The following is a 17,504-nucleotide window of genomic DNA, read 5'->3' on the forward strand; positions in this document are numbered from 1 at the left end:
TTAGGGTTAGGGTTAGGGTTAGGATTAGGGTTATGGTTAGGGTTAGGGTTAAGATTAGGGTTAGGGTTAGGATTAGGGTTATGGTTAGGGTTAGGGTTAAGATTAGGGTTAGGGTTAGGGTTAGGGTTAGGGTTAGGATTAGGGTTATGGTTAGGGTTAGGGTTAAGATTAGGGTTAGGGTTAGGGTTAGGGTTAGGATTAGGATTAGGGTTAGGGTTAGGATTAGGGTTAGGGTTAGGGTTAGGATTAGGGTTAAGATTAGGGTTAGGGTTAGGGTTAGGGTTAGGATTAGGGTTAGGGTTAGGATTAGGGTTAGGGTTAGGGTTAGGGTTAGGGTTAGGGTTATGGTTAGGGTTAGGGTTAAGATTAGGGTTAGGGTTAGGGTTAGGATTAGGGTTAGGGTTAGGATTAGGGTTAGGGTTAGGGTTAGGGTTAGGATTAGGGTTAGGGTTAGGGTTAGGATTAGGGTTAGGGTTAGGGTTAGGGTTAGGGTTAAGATTAGGGTAAGGGTTAGGGTTAGGGTTAGGGTTAGGATTAGGGTTAGGGTTAGGGTTAGGGTTAGGGTTAAGATTAGGGTTAGGGTTAGGATTACGGTTATGGTTAGGGTTAGGGTTAGGGTTAGGGTTAGGGTTAGGGTTAGGATTAGGGTTATGGTTAGGGTTAGGGTTAAGATTAGGGTTAGGGTTAGGGTTAGGATTAGGGTTATGGTTAGGGTTAGGGTTAAGATTAGGGTTAGGGTTAGGGTTAGGGTTAGGGTTAGGATTAGGGTTATGGTTAGGGTTAGGGTTAAGATTAGGGTTAGGGTTAGGGTTAAGATTAGGGTTAGGGTTAGGGTTAGGGTTAGGGTTAGGATTAGGGTTATGGTTAGGGTTAGGGTTAAGATTAGGGTTAGGGTTAGGGTTAGGGTTAGGATTAGGGTTAGGGTTAGGATTAGGGTTAGGGTTAGGGTTAGGATTAGGGTTAGGGTTAGGGTTAGGGTTATGGTTAGGGTTAGGGTTAAGATTAGGGTTAGGGTTAGGGTTAGGGTTAGGATTAGGGTTAGGGTTAGGATTAGGGTTAGGGTTAGGGTTAGGATTAGGGTTAGGGTTAGGGTTAGGGTTAGGATTAGGGTTAGGGTTAGGGTTAGGGTTAAGATTAGGGTTAGGGTTAGGGTTAGGGTTAGGGTTAGGGTTAGGATTAGGGTTAGGGTTAGGGTCACCAAACCAGAACCAAACTCATGCAAACAGAACCAGAACCCAACCGGAACCAAACGCAAGCAAATTGAACCAGAACCGAAACTGAACCAGAGCCAACCAGAACCGAACCAGAACTGCACTCAAGCAAACTGAACCAGTACCAACTCAAGTAAACAGAACCAGTACCAGAACCAAACTCAAGTAAACCGAACCAGAACCGAACCAGAACCGAACCAGAACCGAACCGAACCAGAACCAAACTGAAGCAAACTGAACCAGAACCGAACCAGAACCGAACCGGAACCAAAACCGAACCAGAACCGAACCAGAACCGAACCGAACCAGAACCGAACCAGAACTGAACCCAACCAGAACCAGAACCAAACTCAAGCAAACTGAACCAGAACCGAACCAGAACCGAACCAGAACCGAACCAGAACCGAACTCAAGCAAACTGAACCAGAACCAACTCAAGTAAACAGAAACAGAACCAAACTCACGCAAACAGAACCAGAACCGAACCGAAACCGAACCAGAACCAAAGTCAAGCAAACTGAACCAGAACCGAACCGGAACCGAACCAGGACTGAACCAGAACCGAACCAGAAACCGAACCGAACCAGAACCAAAGTCAAGCAAACTGAACCAGAACCGAACCAGAACCAAACCAGAACCAAACCAGAACCAAACCAGAACCGAATCAGAACCGAACTCAAGCAAACTGAACCAGAACCAGACTCAAGCAAACATAACCAACTCAAGTAAACAGAACCAGAACCAAACTGGAGCAAACATTATTAATGTCCTCAGGTTGGCATTGAGAAAAATCAGATGCCTCAGCTTGGATGGTCTGATCCGATATATCCTCTCAGTGAGTTTTTGCCCGGTCTTTGAGAAGACTCTCTCAGAAGGAACAGATGAAGCCACGATTCACAGCCTTCCCCTCCATCACCTGTATCCTATATCCTCACGTGTGATTGGCCGCATGGCCGCCATGCTGACCAATCAAAACAAAGTTCTGCTGTGAGCAGAGCTGGGGCTGAGCACTGAGAGAGCTAAGAAGAGAAAGGAAAAAACTGGGAGCCGGCTCTCTCTGGATGCGAGCCGGCTCTTCTGATTCACTATAAATCATCGACTCTCAGAGCCGCAGCTTTGGATCATGACACATCACTAATCTGCTTAATCTGTGTTACAATTATGGAAGTGGGGCGAGACCAATTTCCTAACACACAGGCTGAAGCTGGGTCACATGGAAGGAGGGAGGGAGGGAGGTGGAGAGAGGTGTAGACATGATGAAGGGAAGAGGAGGGGGGTTAATGCAAACTGGCTTTATCAAATGGACGTTTTTAGGAATCCCAACAAATATACAGGACAGGAGAGTGTGCAGGAATAACAACAGGGGAGTGTGGCAGTGAAACAGAGAGGTGTAGAGATGATGAGCAGGGTGGGGGTGGGGATGGGGGGCTGTTATAGGCGCATCACGTCAGTGTGAGGTAATCGAAAACTAGCAGCAAGACAAACACAGTGCTGTAAATGAAAAGTTTCTGTTTGTGCAACGAGAAGGCCGGGAGGGCAGCAGCGTGTCTCTAGGAGCTGAATGTGTTTCCTGTTTGTGTTGGCAGAAATCCGGGAGGCGTTTAAGGTCCTGGATCGAGACGGAAATGGGTTCATTTCCAAACAGGAGCTGGGCATGGCCATGCGCTCTCTGGGTTACATGCCTAGTGAGGTGGAGCTGGCCATCATCATGCAGAGACTAGACATGGATGGTGAGTCACACACGTACACACACACATAAATAAAGACACACACACAGGTGTAAAAATGCTCCATGTGTTGTACAGATTGGTTTTCTCGCCTCATATGTAACATCTCTTCACAGAAACACATTTCCCACATCATAAAAATGTAAACACCATGTGGTTTTATGGTCTCATTAACATATAACTTTGCAGGGATTTACATGAAACTCTCTTTCTGTGCAGCCTTGCTTCCCTTGAAGCACAGATTACATGTTTCTCTGCGTCCTCCCTCCATAAATATTTATCGCTGCATGCCTCAGAGGATCTCTTCAAACTGAAACACAGACGGTTTGTACTCAAGATGTGACAGCACCAGAGTGAAACTGGTGCTGAGGGAGAACATAAGAAGTGAAATATGTCACATTAATTAGGTTTCTCTGTACTTTACGTCTTACCTTGTCTTGATAATGGTTCTCAAAATAGAAGAAACTGTGTCAGTGCTGTTCTGCAAGAGCTCAATCTTGTGCATCAAAAATGTCATTCTTGAAATTCTTAAAGGTGACATATCATGCAAGATGGACTTTTTAATGGTTCTCTACCTGAAATATGTGTCCCTGTCTACAAACCACCCGAGAATGAAAAGAATCCATTCTGCCCCTGTTCTGATTTCTCCACCTTTCTGTAAATGTGTGCTGAAACCAGCCGTTTCAGTTCTCAGCGTGTTTCATACGTCGCAATGACATCCGGTCTGTAACTGAAGTCAGAGCTCGGAGCTTGTTCAGCCCATAGACTGTATAAAATACAACTCAACCCCTCCTCCGTTTTTCATTCCCTGCACACATGTGTGCTAACAAGGAGCTTAGGAGGGAGGCATGCTAGTTGTAGGCTGTCTTAATAAACACAAAGGTCGGTTTTACTCCCCACGTCTGCAGATTTGAAGATCTAGTGGATGATTTTTATTTATCATGGATAAGTGCTAGCGCTAGTTAGCATAGCCACATAGCTACATGTTCGTCGCTGTGTACCAAGCATAGACTGTAAAAAATATGGACGTAGTATCCGTGACGTCACCCATCTGTTTCTGAACGCTGTTTTGAAGCCAATCGGCAGCAGCAGCCATATTGCTGCTGTCGAGCCAGTGTGACGTAAAGAGGCGGGCTTTGAGCCTCCTAGCCAATAGCTGCAGTGTTCCCACAGGCAGCTGTGCCTCTCATTGGAAGACTAGTAATCTCAATATCTTAAAAATTGCCGAATTAGATAAAAATTCACCCCCCTCACAGTGAGAGGACATCGAGAAATTAGCTATTCAGACTACACTCATATTTTGTACCAGGCTGTAAACATGTTTATTAATGCTGCAAAGATCGTCTTTTTCCCATTCATGTGTATGTGACTTCCGGTACTTCCGGAGCCAGCCTCAAGCGGATCCTCGATGAACTGCAGCTTTTAACACTTCCGCATTGACTCATATTTTTAGACCGGAGGTTGCCGCTTGGTACCAAGACACACGTCGACATACTGACAAATAAAACAACAAGAAACACTAAATCTGTGACCAATGGTTCAGAAAGGTCCTGCTGCAGGCGCCTCTCCATCAGGATCAGATTCTGGATCAGATTCAGAGGGTTGAAGTAACGCGGGTCTGTGAGCAGCCGTGTATATTCAGCCAACATGTAAACATTAGATCAACGTGCTGGAGAGCCGAGGCCACATCCACTCCCTGAGGGGGCGTGGTCAGAGAGCTCATTCTCATTTAAAGGCACAAACACAGAAAACAGCCTGTTCTAAGTGTTTTTATGAGCCATAAACTTTAAAGACATGTTTTGGGACCTCTTAGACCAATATATTTTGATGAAAAAGAGTGTAATATGTCACCTTTAAATCTTGATGTTTATGTCTGCAGCATCACCCTCACCTGTGACCTTTAACTACTCGTCTTTAAAGAGTCCCCCTCTTCTTGTGGACATTGTTTGTGCAGAGTCACTGCCGTCTGCATTAACTGTGATTGACATTCTGTAACGGAAAGATGCTTAAAAATTGTATAAGGCGGGGATTGGAAAATGCAATATGCAAATGTCACATCACGGGGAGAAAAAAATTCAAATTCGTCATGCTGCTATCTCAGCCTTTGATAAGTGCTTTTCAGCTCCACTGTGGAGAGAGAGAAACACTGTAAATGTTCAAGGCTGAATATTAAAGTTTAAGAAGTTAGACCGCCTTTATTTCTCTTCTGACTCATCTGCTTCACAATCTCAGGAGAGCGTCGCTGCTTTGTGCCTCAGGGCCGGATCTCGTTGCATCGTCTGCTGCCACTTGAAGACGCGGGCGAGGCTGATGAAGGTCACTGCAGCTTTTGTCTCAGGAAGTCTGCAAAGTGCTCAGCTGCTTATTTATTTATCCTCTGGCGTCGTATTGTTCTGTCTGCCTCTGCACATTGGATCTAAATTTGTTGGTGTTGTTGTTTGGAAAATCTCTTCCCAGGTCGACTTGTTTGTATTGATTGATGTCATTAGTGAAATGCTGGGGATTTACTCAGTTTGGACATTATTGAATCTGAGAACTGGCTCAGATTCAGCAGTGACTGAAACTGAGTTTGGCACATTAACAAACACAAAGAGCTGTGTCTTTGTGTTTATTAATGTGCCAAACTCCTTTTCAATAACGACGGCTCACTCAGATATGATCCAGCACGTCTCCACAAAGAAAACAAACACTCTTTCTTTCAGTCGACTCACGTCCTGTTGGTCAAAACTTTGCAGCAGCAGATCATTGTTTGTCTTTGGCGTCGAGGCTCCAAACCTCATCACTCCTCGCTGATTAACTTTGCGTGGTTAAAGGAGGAGTGATGAGATAACGTGTTTAACCCCTTATAGTCGGGGGGCCTGCAGGTGGATGCTCAGAGGTGTTGGGGCTGAATGTTCAAGCACAGAGACTGGGAATCTTGCAGCTTAAATAAGTTGTGAGGATACGTCTGTCAGGTGATTGTGACTCACGGTATATGTGGCGTTACTGCGGCTTGAGTTGCCTGCCTGAACTAAGCTGCAGGCGTCTCTACATGTCTCAAGTTAAACAAGACAGAGACCTAACAGTGACATAAGTACTGGGGTCGTATTCCTGGTAATGATATATAATGATCTTGATATTAGTTGAACATCTGGTTCTCTTCAGAAGTTAAGTTACAGTCTGGTTGGACCGCAGACGGCTCATACGCAGTGTTAAGCTGACATAAGCTTTAGATATTGTCAAACACAGTCCTTTAAATGTACTGAAGCGTATTGCCATCACATGAGAAAAAAAATTCTGCTCTGTTTTTCTGAATTAAGGAGTTATTATCTCAGAATTATGAGAAAAGTGTTCTGTTTTTCTGAGAATGGGCCTTACGTCTAAACAGCTGCAGAGTCCTCAGGTGCCTGCGCAAAGTTGACAAGCTAATCACATTACCATCTATGTTACTTAGAGACACTAGTATCTCCCAATGTCTTAAACCCAGAGCAAAATAAAACTGGATTAAACTGAACAACCAGGGGCATGTTTACTTCCTTGTGTGGCCTTGATGTGCTATTGGGATTTTACTATAGAGGTATGTCGTTAATTCAGAAAAACAGAGCACATTTTTTTCTCATATAAATGTATGTAGAATTTAAAAATGTTGGTACACACCTCCATCTTTCTTGAAAAGCTGACACAGACATGTGTGCATGACACGGTGTGCACACAAAACTTCTTCCTGTCAAATAAAGGATGCAAACGTTTTCTTTAAAGCTAGGGTTGGTAGTCTCGGAAAACTAGCATGAATTTGGATGTAGCTTTTCCTCATGACTCCGTCTAACCCCTCCCCTCCTCCCTTGGAGCTCCTCCAAAACGACGCCCCCCCGCTCACATGCACGAGCGCCGCTGATTCTCGACCATATGATGGTGACTGATTCAAAACCGGTCCTCACCAAAACATTATCATAGTGAAAGTTAAAAACACAAACAAACATGGCTGCTGTTAGTACTCACAACTATCATGCTAGCATTATCCAGTTGTACCAGTGACACGACATCAGGAGTTAAGTTATAACACATATATAATACTGTAACAGATCTACTGTTTGTTAAACATGTTCAGTGTAGATGCTCTTAATTCCTACAGTGTTGACGGTCAGTGAAGGCATCAGGAGAGGTGTAGAGTGTGCGAGTGGGAGAGAGAAGAGAAGTTCTTCATTCATTCAAACTTTGATTGTTGTTTTGTTGGTTGGCGTGATCACGGCCGACAGTGACCGGTTATTAAAACTCAACGTGTTCACGAATCGGCTCGTCATCACTACAGCGTCCGGACGGACGCTACAGTACATGTATATTTTCTGTAGGACTTACTGAACGTCATTAATTATTCTGCTTGTTGGTGAGAGCTTTTTAGACTCTGATCCGGACTACAGTCCTGAGCAAAGCACCTCATCAGGTCAGAGGGGACAGGCCCGAGGACGAGCGAGAGGGGCAGTAAATAGAGTCAGGGGAAGTAGAGGCAGGAGACGGGGACTCGGAGGAGTGCACGCCGGGGAAATGTACGAGCAGGAGGAGGGCAGAACGGCTGGACGGGATTTGATTGGTTTAAAATTTGGGGAGCCAAAAAACGGTGATTGGTTGGTGTTTTCCCAGGTTTACTCCGGCTGTAGATAGCAGTTTTTTTTCACTCTTTTTTAGGAACAAATCATGTAATGATTGCCATCAGGACATAAAGATCATTTTAACCAGTATGACAAAAAGTGTATCTAAATCTGATTACCAACCCCAGCTTTAATGATGCTTCAATATGAAATAAAGCACCAGAAACAATAATAATAATAATGATAATAATAATAATAATAATAATATCAATACCCCTACCACTACCACTACTACTACTTCTACTACTACTACTACTACTACTACTACTACTACTACTACTACTACTACTACTACTACTACTACTACTACTACTACTACTACTACTACTACTACTACTACTACGAAGAAGAAGAAGAAGAAGAAGAAGAAGAAGAAGAAGAAGAAGAAGAAGAAGAAGAAGAATACTTTATTTCTATAGCACTTTTCAATACAGGTAACAAAGTGCTTCACAGTGGGCAATTAAAACAAAAAGAAGTGCAAAGCAAAATTTAATTAAACTTAGAAACATACAAACTTATAAAACAGACCTTTAAAATCAGAGCTAAAATTAAATAAAATCACACAATAAAAGCTTTCCTGTAAAAATATGTCTTGAGTAACGACATAAAACACGGGACTGACTGCAGGTCTGATCTCCTCTGGCAGGCTGATCCAGAGTGATGGAGCTCTGACTGAGAAAGACCTGTCCCCTTTAGTTTTCTGTCGATTCCTTGGAACAGCTAACAGAGCACTGCCAGAGGATCTCAGACTGCGACCAGGTTTGTGGGGGGATAAAAGCTCAGAGATACAGAGAGGGGCGAGTCCATGTTGTGCTTTAAAAGTCAATAAAAGAATCTTAAAATCAATCCTATCATGTCTTAGATTCTAAATCAAACTCATCAAGAAGTATTTTTAAGATTAATGATCTAAGGTGTAGCCACAATCAATCATTGATTCCTTATTTCATTCTCACCTCTGTCCTCATGGAAACATGGCCGGTATGTTCACTTTCAGCTCACACTTCTTAAAACAAGATGAGATCAGTCTTCACAACGTGCTGTTAAAGTGACAGAGAGAAGTGTGAAGAATCCAGCCTGCCGTTTATTTCATTGTCTTCAGAGCCGCTTGTGAAATGATCTCTTCATATGCGTGCACGTTGACACGGTGACAGCGAGCCGGTGATCACGGGGACGCTGCACAGAGGAGAGGACGAGCATTAAGGCGTATAAGAACGGATGGTAATGATTGTATCTCAGCCAAGTGGGCAGCTGTGAGGATTGGATCCTCTGTCACAGCCATCGATTCAGAGTCCAGCAGCCAAGTCCACCTGATATCCAGAAGATACTGACAGGTTATCTGCTGCGCTCATCTCTGCCAATCCTGGAGATTGTTATTGAGCTCTGCGTGTCCTTCATGGGGAGGTGTGACTACACTTCTTTGTTCTAGATCACAGCACTGCACCATCCTGTTGTTCAGAGCACACATCTTCACTCTCTTGGTGCTTTTGTCCTTGATGTCGTGTTCTTATCTGACTCCATCTTTAAGTTTGGATGTTTACATGTCCCATCTAAACACCAACAGAGACATTTAGTTTGATGTGTCCTGTTGTGTTTACTATATGGGCAGCAGGGTTCGGCATCCGTCTTCAATAATTCATGATGCTGTTTCAAGCTGAGACAGGAGGCCTGGTTGTGACATAACGCAGGAAGAGAGCGGGGAAGAAGCGCAGGTGGTTTGGACTCTGACAGACACAAAGTGACTCAGAGAGTTGTGCGTAGAGTTGAGCTGTCACAAACTGCAGATACATCAAAACCAGAGCTGGCATGCGATCGTGATGAGTTAGGAGAGGGGAACAGGGTTTTTAAGGTGAAGCTATGAAAAGACTCTGTTACTCAGGGCTGAGGGTTGTTTGTGTTTATTCAGTAACAACAAACACAGTGGAGTGAAGGAGTTGCAGTGTGAGTTATTTTTTTTACAGTACGGCTTTTTATGAGACTAATTAGTGCAGTTCAATATTTCACCCTGTGGAACTTCTATCCTTAAAGGTGACATATCATGCAAAATGGACTTTTTAATGGTTCTCTACCTGAAATATGTGTCCCTGTCTACAAACCCCCTGAGAATGAAAAGAATCCATTCTGCCCCTGTTCTGATTTCTCCACCTTTCTGTAAATGTGTGTGAAACGAGCTTTTTCAGACTTCTGTGTTTTTGTTACGTAACAACAATATCCGGTCTGTCACGGAGTCAGAGCTCGGAGCTTGTTCAGCCCATAGACTGTATAAAATAATACTGAATCCCTCCTCCGTTTTTCATTACCTGCACAAATGTGTGCTAACAAGGAGCTTAGGAGGGAGGCGTGCTAGGTCGGTCTTACTCCCCACGTCTGCAGATTTGAAGATCTAGTGGATGATTTTTATTTATCATGGATAAGTGCTAGCGCTAGTTAGCATAGCTACATAGCTACATGTTAGTAGCTGGGAACCAAGACACACGTCGACATACTGACAAATAAAACAACAAGAAACACTAAATCTGTGACCAATGGTTCAGAAAGGTCCTGCTACAGGCGCCTCTCCGTCAGGATCAGATTCTGGATCAGATTCAGAGAGTTGAAGTAATGTGATCTCTGAGCAGCCGTGTATATTCAGCCAACATGTAAACATTAGATCAACGTGCTGGACAGCCGAGGCACACCCACTTCCTGAGGGGGCGTGGTCAGAGAGAAAACAGAGTGTTCTGAGGAGGACTGAAGAAGAGGGTTTTTCAGGCAGACCAAAATCTGATTTCAGTGTTTTTTTGAGCATAAACTTTAAAGACATGTTTTGGGGACCTCTTAGACCAATATATGTTGATGAAAAAAGCGTGATATGTCACCTTTAATATCCAAAATATTATACATCAGACTTCAGTGGTTCTTTATAGGAACATACCTGGTGGGTTAGTGGGTTTAAATGACCCTGCATGGGTCCATAATCAATCAATCAATCAGACTTTATTTATAAAGCGCTTTTCATACAATGACATTGTAACACAAAGTGCTGTACATAAAAACAACTTCAAAAAGAAAACATTTTAAAAATAAAATATATATATATAAAAATAAAAAGACCCCTCATCCCAACCCCAGCCCCGACCCCAAACCCACCCCACAATCCTAAGGTTAAGATCCCAATATATGCAACAATAATAATAATAAAATAAATAAATAAATAAAAAGAAAAAGAAGTTGCTGAACGAACTGAGGAAACGCTCACATGATATCTTACTGAGGTAAAATAAGGTGTTAAAACTCAACACAGGAAATTAAACTCACCAAAATTCAATACATTTCTAAGACAATAAAGCACAAATATTAAACCATATAAGAAAATAAGATGCTATACCTAAAAAATAATAAAATAAAAAGTGGCAAAAGTGAAATAAAAGTGTCATAAGAATAAAACTCAGTTAATAAAAGCAAGATTAAAAAGGTAAGGTCTTGAGTTAGAAACTCATCCTACTAATAGGATAGATATTTCATAATTTGTCATTTCATATAAAAAAAACTCTGTTAAACTCAAAGACGGTGACTTTGTAGCTTGGTAACAGTGGAGGAGACTTCTTGAGAGCTGGCCAAATAGAAGAAAGTGAGCTCTAAGGGGGAAGGAGGGACCTTAAAGAGACAGTAACATGACTTCAAACTTGAAGCTGAAATGAGGGTTTAGAAAGACACCAGCCAGAGATGAGTCAAGAGTTTACAGAGGAATCAGAGAGATGATATAAAGCCTGAGCATAATACCGCCTCTTTATGCTTACCCAAAGATACTATAATATCCCACTTTAACTGCCTTTATACTGATGAAGCATCACTTCCTTGTCTTTAAACAGAACTTAAATTAGGACCTAGCAAAGGTGTGCAAGCCACTGCTGACAATTGCCTGATGAAGACCTGAGAAGGCTACAACACATCTGCAATTTTTAAGATATTTTTACTGGATACAATCTGGTTTAATATCTAAAATCACTCTTTTACACATGCATCCACTACTTGACAATAAGAATTCAACACAGCAAGCCCTGAGGTTTCCAAAGAGCACATGTATGTGATTAATCCAAAAACTCAGCAGCTCTTCTCCTCCTCTGTCTTCAGATACTCCGGTTTGTTTTTGGCCTGTTCATAAAATCACCGCCTACGCATCCAGCAGACAGAGAGCAACAGGAGCACAGAGCTGCTGTTATCCTCCTGGTCACCTGAATTTCATCATTACCCTGTTTTCTGAAGCTCTGTTTTTGTCTTAGTGAACTCTTCAGATTTCAGCATCTAGTCTTATACAGTGTCTCCGTGCTGTTTGATGTAAGAGGGTCATATTCAGTAGTTTTGTCAGATCTTTGCTCCAACCCGCTGCCTGCTGCTCAAACTATGTATGATGAGAGAACCCGGGCTGAACCATGCAGAAAATTAGCTTTAAAACCTCTTTCACACTACAATTGGCACATGCATGCACTTGGTTGAGCTTTAAATAACTCTTACTTTACCGGCCTGTTGTCGGTGCTCACAGTGTCCCTCATGCTGTTTTACCTTGAACCTGATAGACCCCACCACCTTTATCTCCCCGATCAACCATCCGTCCAGCTGTCCTGGCATCCTCTGATCTCAACGCTCTCCATCTGGCCTGGAGCTACGCATCTGCCCTGCTGAATATGCATGGACACGAGTGCTGTCAGTGGCATTAACCGTTACAGTGGCAGCACGGTTTGGAATGGTCTCCACGTACCAGGAGAGGGACAGTAGGAAGGGCAGATTGGTGTGGTCCGTCCTGCAACACTAAATTTACACATTCAACACATCTCTTTTACACAACTGCCTCGTTCTGTACCAAACAGCAAGAGCTGTCGGCGCCGGTTTGATTCATCCAGACTTACAGTCTATAAAACCAGACGAACTCTGCAGGGGGAGAGACGGAAACCTCACGAGGCTTATGAAAACTTTCATCTCAGAAAGAAAAGATTCAATGTGCAGTCATGAGCTGTTGGTTTGGATCGGTTGTCGTCTGCAGAGTTTTGATGATTTGTTTTGGCAGCAACTTCAACAACTATCAGCAGGCTCCCCGGATCAGTGTTGGATTCAAACAGCAGGGAGTCAATGTTGTGAGTGATTCAGTTGCTGTAAACTTTGATCTGCTTCATATCCAGCATAATAGAGCTTGTCAGAGCTCATTGTATTAACTATCTTTGTCTCTGTAGTAAATGAGGAGACTGAGTTGTGGGATTTGAAGCGTGCTGGTATTTTACTAGAACAACAAAGACATACAAAGGAACCATATTTCTCTTTTAGCTCAAACACAGGGTTTAATAACTTGATTCAACAAACACTGTAGAGAGAAACCTTCCCAACCCTGCAGGCTGCAATCACGTCCACGCTGAACACCTGTTTAATCCTCAAAGTTCATTCTCATGTCCTCCTTTCCCCTCGCCTTTACTCTGAAGCAGTCACAAACATTAACCTGCAGACTGAACATCAGCTGGAGCTGCTGACAACCAAAACATCATTGTCATTCTCTCTGCTTCTCCTGTTACTCCAAAACCAATGAAGAGCTACCAGCAGGACTGTGATCGTAGTGTCTGAGTCATTTCTTCTGTGCTGGACGGTGTTGAGACTCAACAGCATGAAAGCTGGACTGACTGACAAACAGGGAATAAGACAGAGGTTACCTTTCTGCTGCAGCTTGGATTGTGCTTTTTTACAGATGGAGGATTGATTTGGGATTTGAAAGTGACAGATACTGTATGTCTAATCTGCTTCCACTCACCTGTCTGTCTTTCATTGTTTCAGGTGATGGACAGGTTGATTTCAACGAGTTCATGACGATCCTCGGACCCAAACTGCTGTCGTCTGAAACCAGAGAGGGCTTCCTGGGCAGCACAATAGATACCATCTTCTGGCAGGTAAAACTTTGTCCTCTCAGAAACACTTTGCTGAGTCATAAGCGATGACGTGGAGCGGATATGGAGAGGCTGAGGCTGTGTGTCTCGATTGGAAAATTGTCACTGCAGAGTAGAACAAGCTACGAACCATTATGATGATTTTCAGACTTCAGCTTCAGAGTTATTTCCTGGAACATTTCCAGCATTCAAAGCTGTTGTTATATAAAGGTGTGGTTTTTCTGAGTTTGCAAAATGACCTCAGGGCTTTGGATGTTTTTTAACTCAAAGTAATGACATGATAAATTAAATATTAAAGAAGCAGGACTTGCTGTCTAGCCTTAAAGACATTACTCCTCAAATTTAACTGAAAACCATCCACAGACTTCAAAATGTTCAAGTTTCTGACCTCATTGACGAGCCCCTCACTAAAAGCATTACTCAACAATATGGCTCTTACACGGGACTTCCACCAGACCCGTGTCCGGTCTGTCCCAGATCCGCTGCAGTCCGGCTCCGTGCTCTCTCACCCGTCAACACCCACAGGTTGTTGTTTTGGAACACAGCACTGCGCAGGACTGCCGGACAGCTGGAGTCATGTGACCAAGGTTTTCCCAAGGCAATCACTGAATCCAGGATTCTCCTCCTCCTCTCCTCATCCATGTTGTCTATCTGGTCCTCTGAAAACCTCTGACCTGTTGACTCCAGGCCTGGCTCCGCTCATCATGACTTTGGTTTGTTGTTGTAGTTAAGTGAAATACGATCTGGTGATAACACAGAGTGTTTTATTCTGAAAATTAACAGGATGTTTTCATTTTGTTTTGGTGCCTGACTTCCTGTCCTGCTCCATCTGCTCTGTTGAGATTGATGCGTCGTGCTCCGGCATCAGGCAAAAATAGAAGTCTTGTGTATCTGATCCATTGCGTTCCGATCTGCCGGATCAGAGACGCGGATCCAGTGGAAGTTAACACATTGACTAGTGTGGTGGCGTGGCCCGGCGTGAGGCGATCGTCCAGCGGAGCAGTGACCAGAAATGAGGCTTCAAACTTAGTATAAAAGTTTACACACAAAGTTTATTCACGCAGCGTGAGAGAGAAGTTACAGCGTACTCATGGAGCATCCGAAGTTCTCTGTTCGATTAGAGAAACATTCAGTTATTTATACATCTCTTCGTGCACCGGGGAGGAGGGAAGCGTGTGGTTTGCAATTAAGGGTAAAGGGTGTCGATTAGAGCAATAGCACACGGAAACAATAGAGACATACATCAGTCTTGTGACCTATAAGCCACCATGCATAGAAGACTATAAATGTGCACACATATGGTTATTCATTTAGCATAAAACGCGTGGCATTGGTAGCCAGAAATCCCCAAAGCTTACATACAACCGTAATTAAAAGCACGAGCTAACATTTCCTGTGCTTGCAAAGCAAATCAGCAAAGATGAACTACCACATCCTGGCTGACTGACCTTGTGATACTGAGGCGAATAGATCTGACCTCGGTCAAACATGTTTTCTAGGAACTGCACAGATCGCTGGTCTTATACCCTTCTATTAGCTTGTTACTTGATAAGTCATACAAAAAGAAAACATATGAATATAACTATTAAGAGAGAATACATGAATATAACAAGAAAAATACATGAGTATAATAAGGAAATTAAGCGAGATTCCACACTAGATAAGAAACCTATCAGATCCGGTGCCGTGATGGATCAGAGACGGACCGGACACGGATCTGGTGGAATTCGGCCGTTAGTCTAGTAAGGTCTCATCCAGTTGGTTTCCATCGTTGTGCAGTGATGCATTTAACAGTCAAAAGAAATACTTCATATCCTCTTCTTCTTTTTAAATTCAATATCTGTTCGTGAGCTGAGGTTTTGCCCAATAAACCTCAGAGTTTGTAAGATTGAAAGTTCCCATGCAGGATCTTTGGGTTCAGACCGGTGTATTTAAGGACAAACCAGAGAGTCGTCTTTTCAATCCTGGCACTGCTTCTGTTCTCTCTTGAAGGGCAGTGCCACAGAAGTGATTTATACTCGCCGTAGAGTAATATTGTGACTGATGATGGTAATATGTGACTCTGACAGATGTGTCTTTGGACAGCCTGAAGGGCCCTGAGAACCTGCAGAGACTCGGTGTCAAAAGAAAGCCGTGGAACAGAAACACATGAGGAAATGTCAAAGCGGGAGTGAACTGGAGTGACTCGGAGCGTGTGCGACTGTGAGTGATGAATGTGGAGACAGTAGGAAGAGTGAGAGAACATGGAAGGATGACAAATGAAGCAGGTGCGAGGGAAAGAAGGGGACATTTGGCTGTGATAGTAACACTTGGCGAGCCCGTCCTCCTTGATGTAATCATGGTCTGACCCGGGCTCTTTCTGCAGGTCAGGAGCTTGTGGTTTCTATCGTGAGGACACAAGTCTTTGGAGGTCTGAGTGCAGTCTGAGCAGATCTGCTGCCAGCTCCGTTTGGCTGCTGCGTTGACCTTGGTGTGCGCGAGGCTTTGGGCCTGAAAAAGCTTCTCTTACCCTTGGGTTTGTGGTTGTGGGTTGGGGTTTGTTACTCGACACTCACAAACCCACATTTCTTGTCTGATGACTTCATGCCTCAGAGCTTGAATCATTGAACACCTCGTCTTGATGTGTGGAGCACATTCACAGGAGAAAATGCACCCAGTCCTTGATTTATCATGATTTCTCCTCCTCATGCTGCACAGATGATTCCCTTCTTGGAGTTTTTTTTTTTGCTCAGTTTATTTTGTAATAGCTTGTGAAATGTGTGACTCAGTGTCTTTCTGTGTTTTATTTGTTGTTGTCACTTTGCTGGAACTGTTTTGTACGCTTCTAAGATTTAGACTTAGGAAGTACAAGGAGCATTTTGACTTTTAAACCTATAGGTGCAAATGTCTGGAAAGAAGGCTGATAAACCTGATGTGTGTGCAGCAGGACAGAACATGCATGCAGTGAAACGGTTGTGTGACAACAGAAGAATGGAAATGGTTTTAGCTGCTCAAGTAAACATGAGGGAAAATAACACTGTCTGCTCAAAAGCCCACCCAACAGTTCAGCAAACACTGAATAAACCATCAACCCTGACAGCTCACACTGCTGCCTCATTAAGTCCTAAAATCATGGACATTTCAAAAAGACTCTAACGCTTCTACCATCATAGAAACAAATTTCCCTTTGTGATGGTTAACAGAAGTAAGACAATATATCTGTTTTCTTGCTCCAAATTAAAAGTGTCTCTACCTCCTCCCATTGTCGAAAAGTGAAGCCAAAATACCCAAATATGAATACTAACTTTAATGGCATGAACCATCTTTGAGATAAAGTTCTTTGATTTGTATTTTGATATCTTAGTTTGACTCATATCCCATCTGTTAAAGCTGCTGTGAGGAACTTTTGTTTTGTATTGATTCTGGCGCCCCCTTGTGGACAAAGTGATACCTCTTATCTCTTGTCCTATACATGCAAAAGTAGTCTTTTCAACAGAAACCTCATCCTGTTGTCTTTTAACAGTCAACTTTATCAGGTAATGTGATTATTTTCCATGAAAACAGTCAAATAAAGACTGTTTCTGAAGCGAGATGTCCATCATCTGGTCTAAAACCTACCCCCCCAGGGTGGTTTATGACTACAGAGAAGGTGTCAGTGTTGTTGCTGATGGTCTTGTTTCCTATTGAAGGTCATAAAGAGGCATCGGTATCATTTTCAGTCTGTTTCTCAGCCAGTTCAAAACTCCTCACGGGGCCTTTAACATGGAGGGGGCAGGCTTAATTACCAACATGCACTGCAGAGCCGTCAGGAAGAGGAGCTCTAAATGTCTTGGTTTCACATTTAGGAGGATTTAATGCTTTTCCCCTTTCAATTCTAAAATCAGAACTTAAAAGGCTTTAAATTTAACACTACAGTTAATGAAGAGTAACGAATCACACACATGAACTTTTGGATGCCTCGTTGGCCTCGTTGGCTAAACACAAACATGGAGTGCTCAAGCGTCCTTAAAGGCCCTGTGAGGAGTTTTGAACTGGCTGAGAAACAGACTGAAAATGATA

General features: G+C 43.2%; 1 protein-coding gene across 1 annotated transcript in view; it reads left to right on the forward strand.

Annotated features, from left to right (window-relative positions):
- LOC117824880 (calcium-binding protein 8) overlaps window positions 1-17,504 on the forward strand; it is a 98,022-nt gene that overhangs the window by 25,264 nt on the left and 55,254 nt on the right. Inside the window, exons 3-4 of the mRNA XM_034700369.1 lie at window positions 2,798-2,941; window positions 13,357-13,469. Of these exons, the coding sequence (XP_034556260.1) occupies window positions 2,798-2,941; window positions 13,357-13,469 (257 nt within the window). The remainder of the gene's footprint in view (window positions 1-2,797; window positions 2,942-13,356; window positions 13,470-17,504) is intronic.

The sequence above is a fragment of the Notolabrus celidotus genome, chromosome 14 (assembly GCF_009762535.1).
Source record: "Notolabrus celidotus isolate fNotCel1 chromosome 14, fNotCel1.pri, whole genome shotgun sequence".
NCBI classification, from domain to species: domain Eukaryota; kingdom Metazoa; phylum Chordata; class Actinopteri; order Labriformes; family Labridae; genus Notolabrus; species Notolabrus celidotus.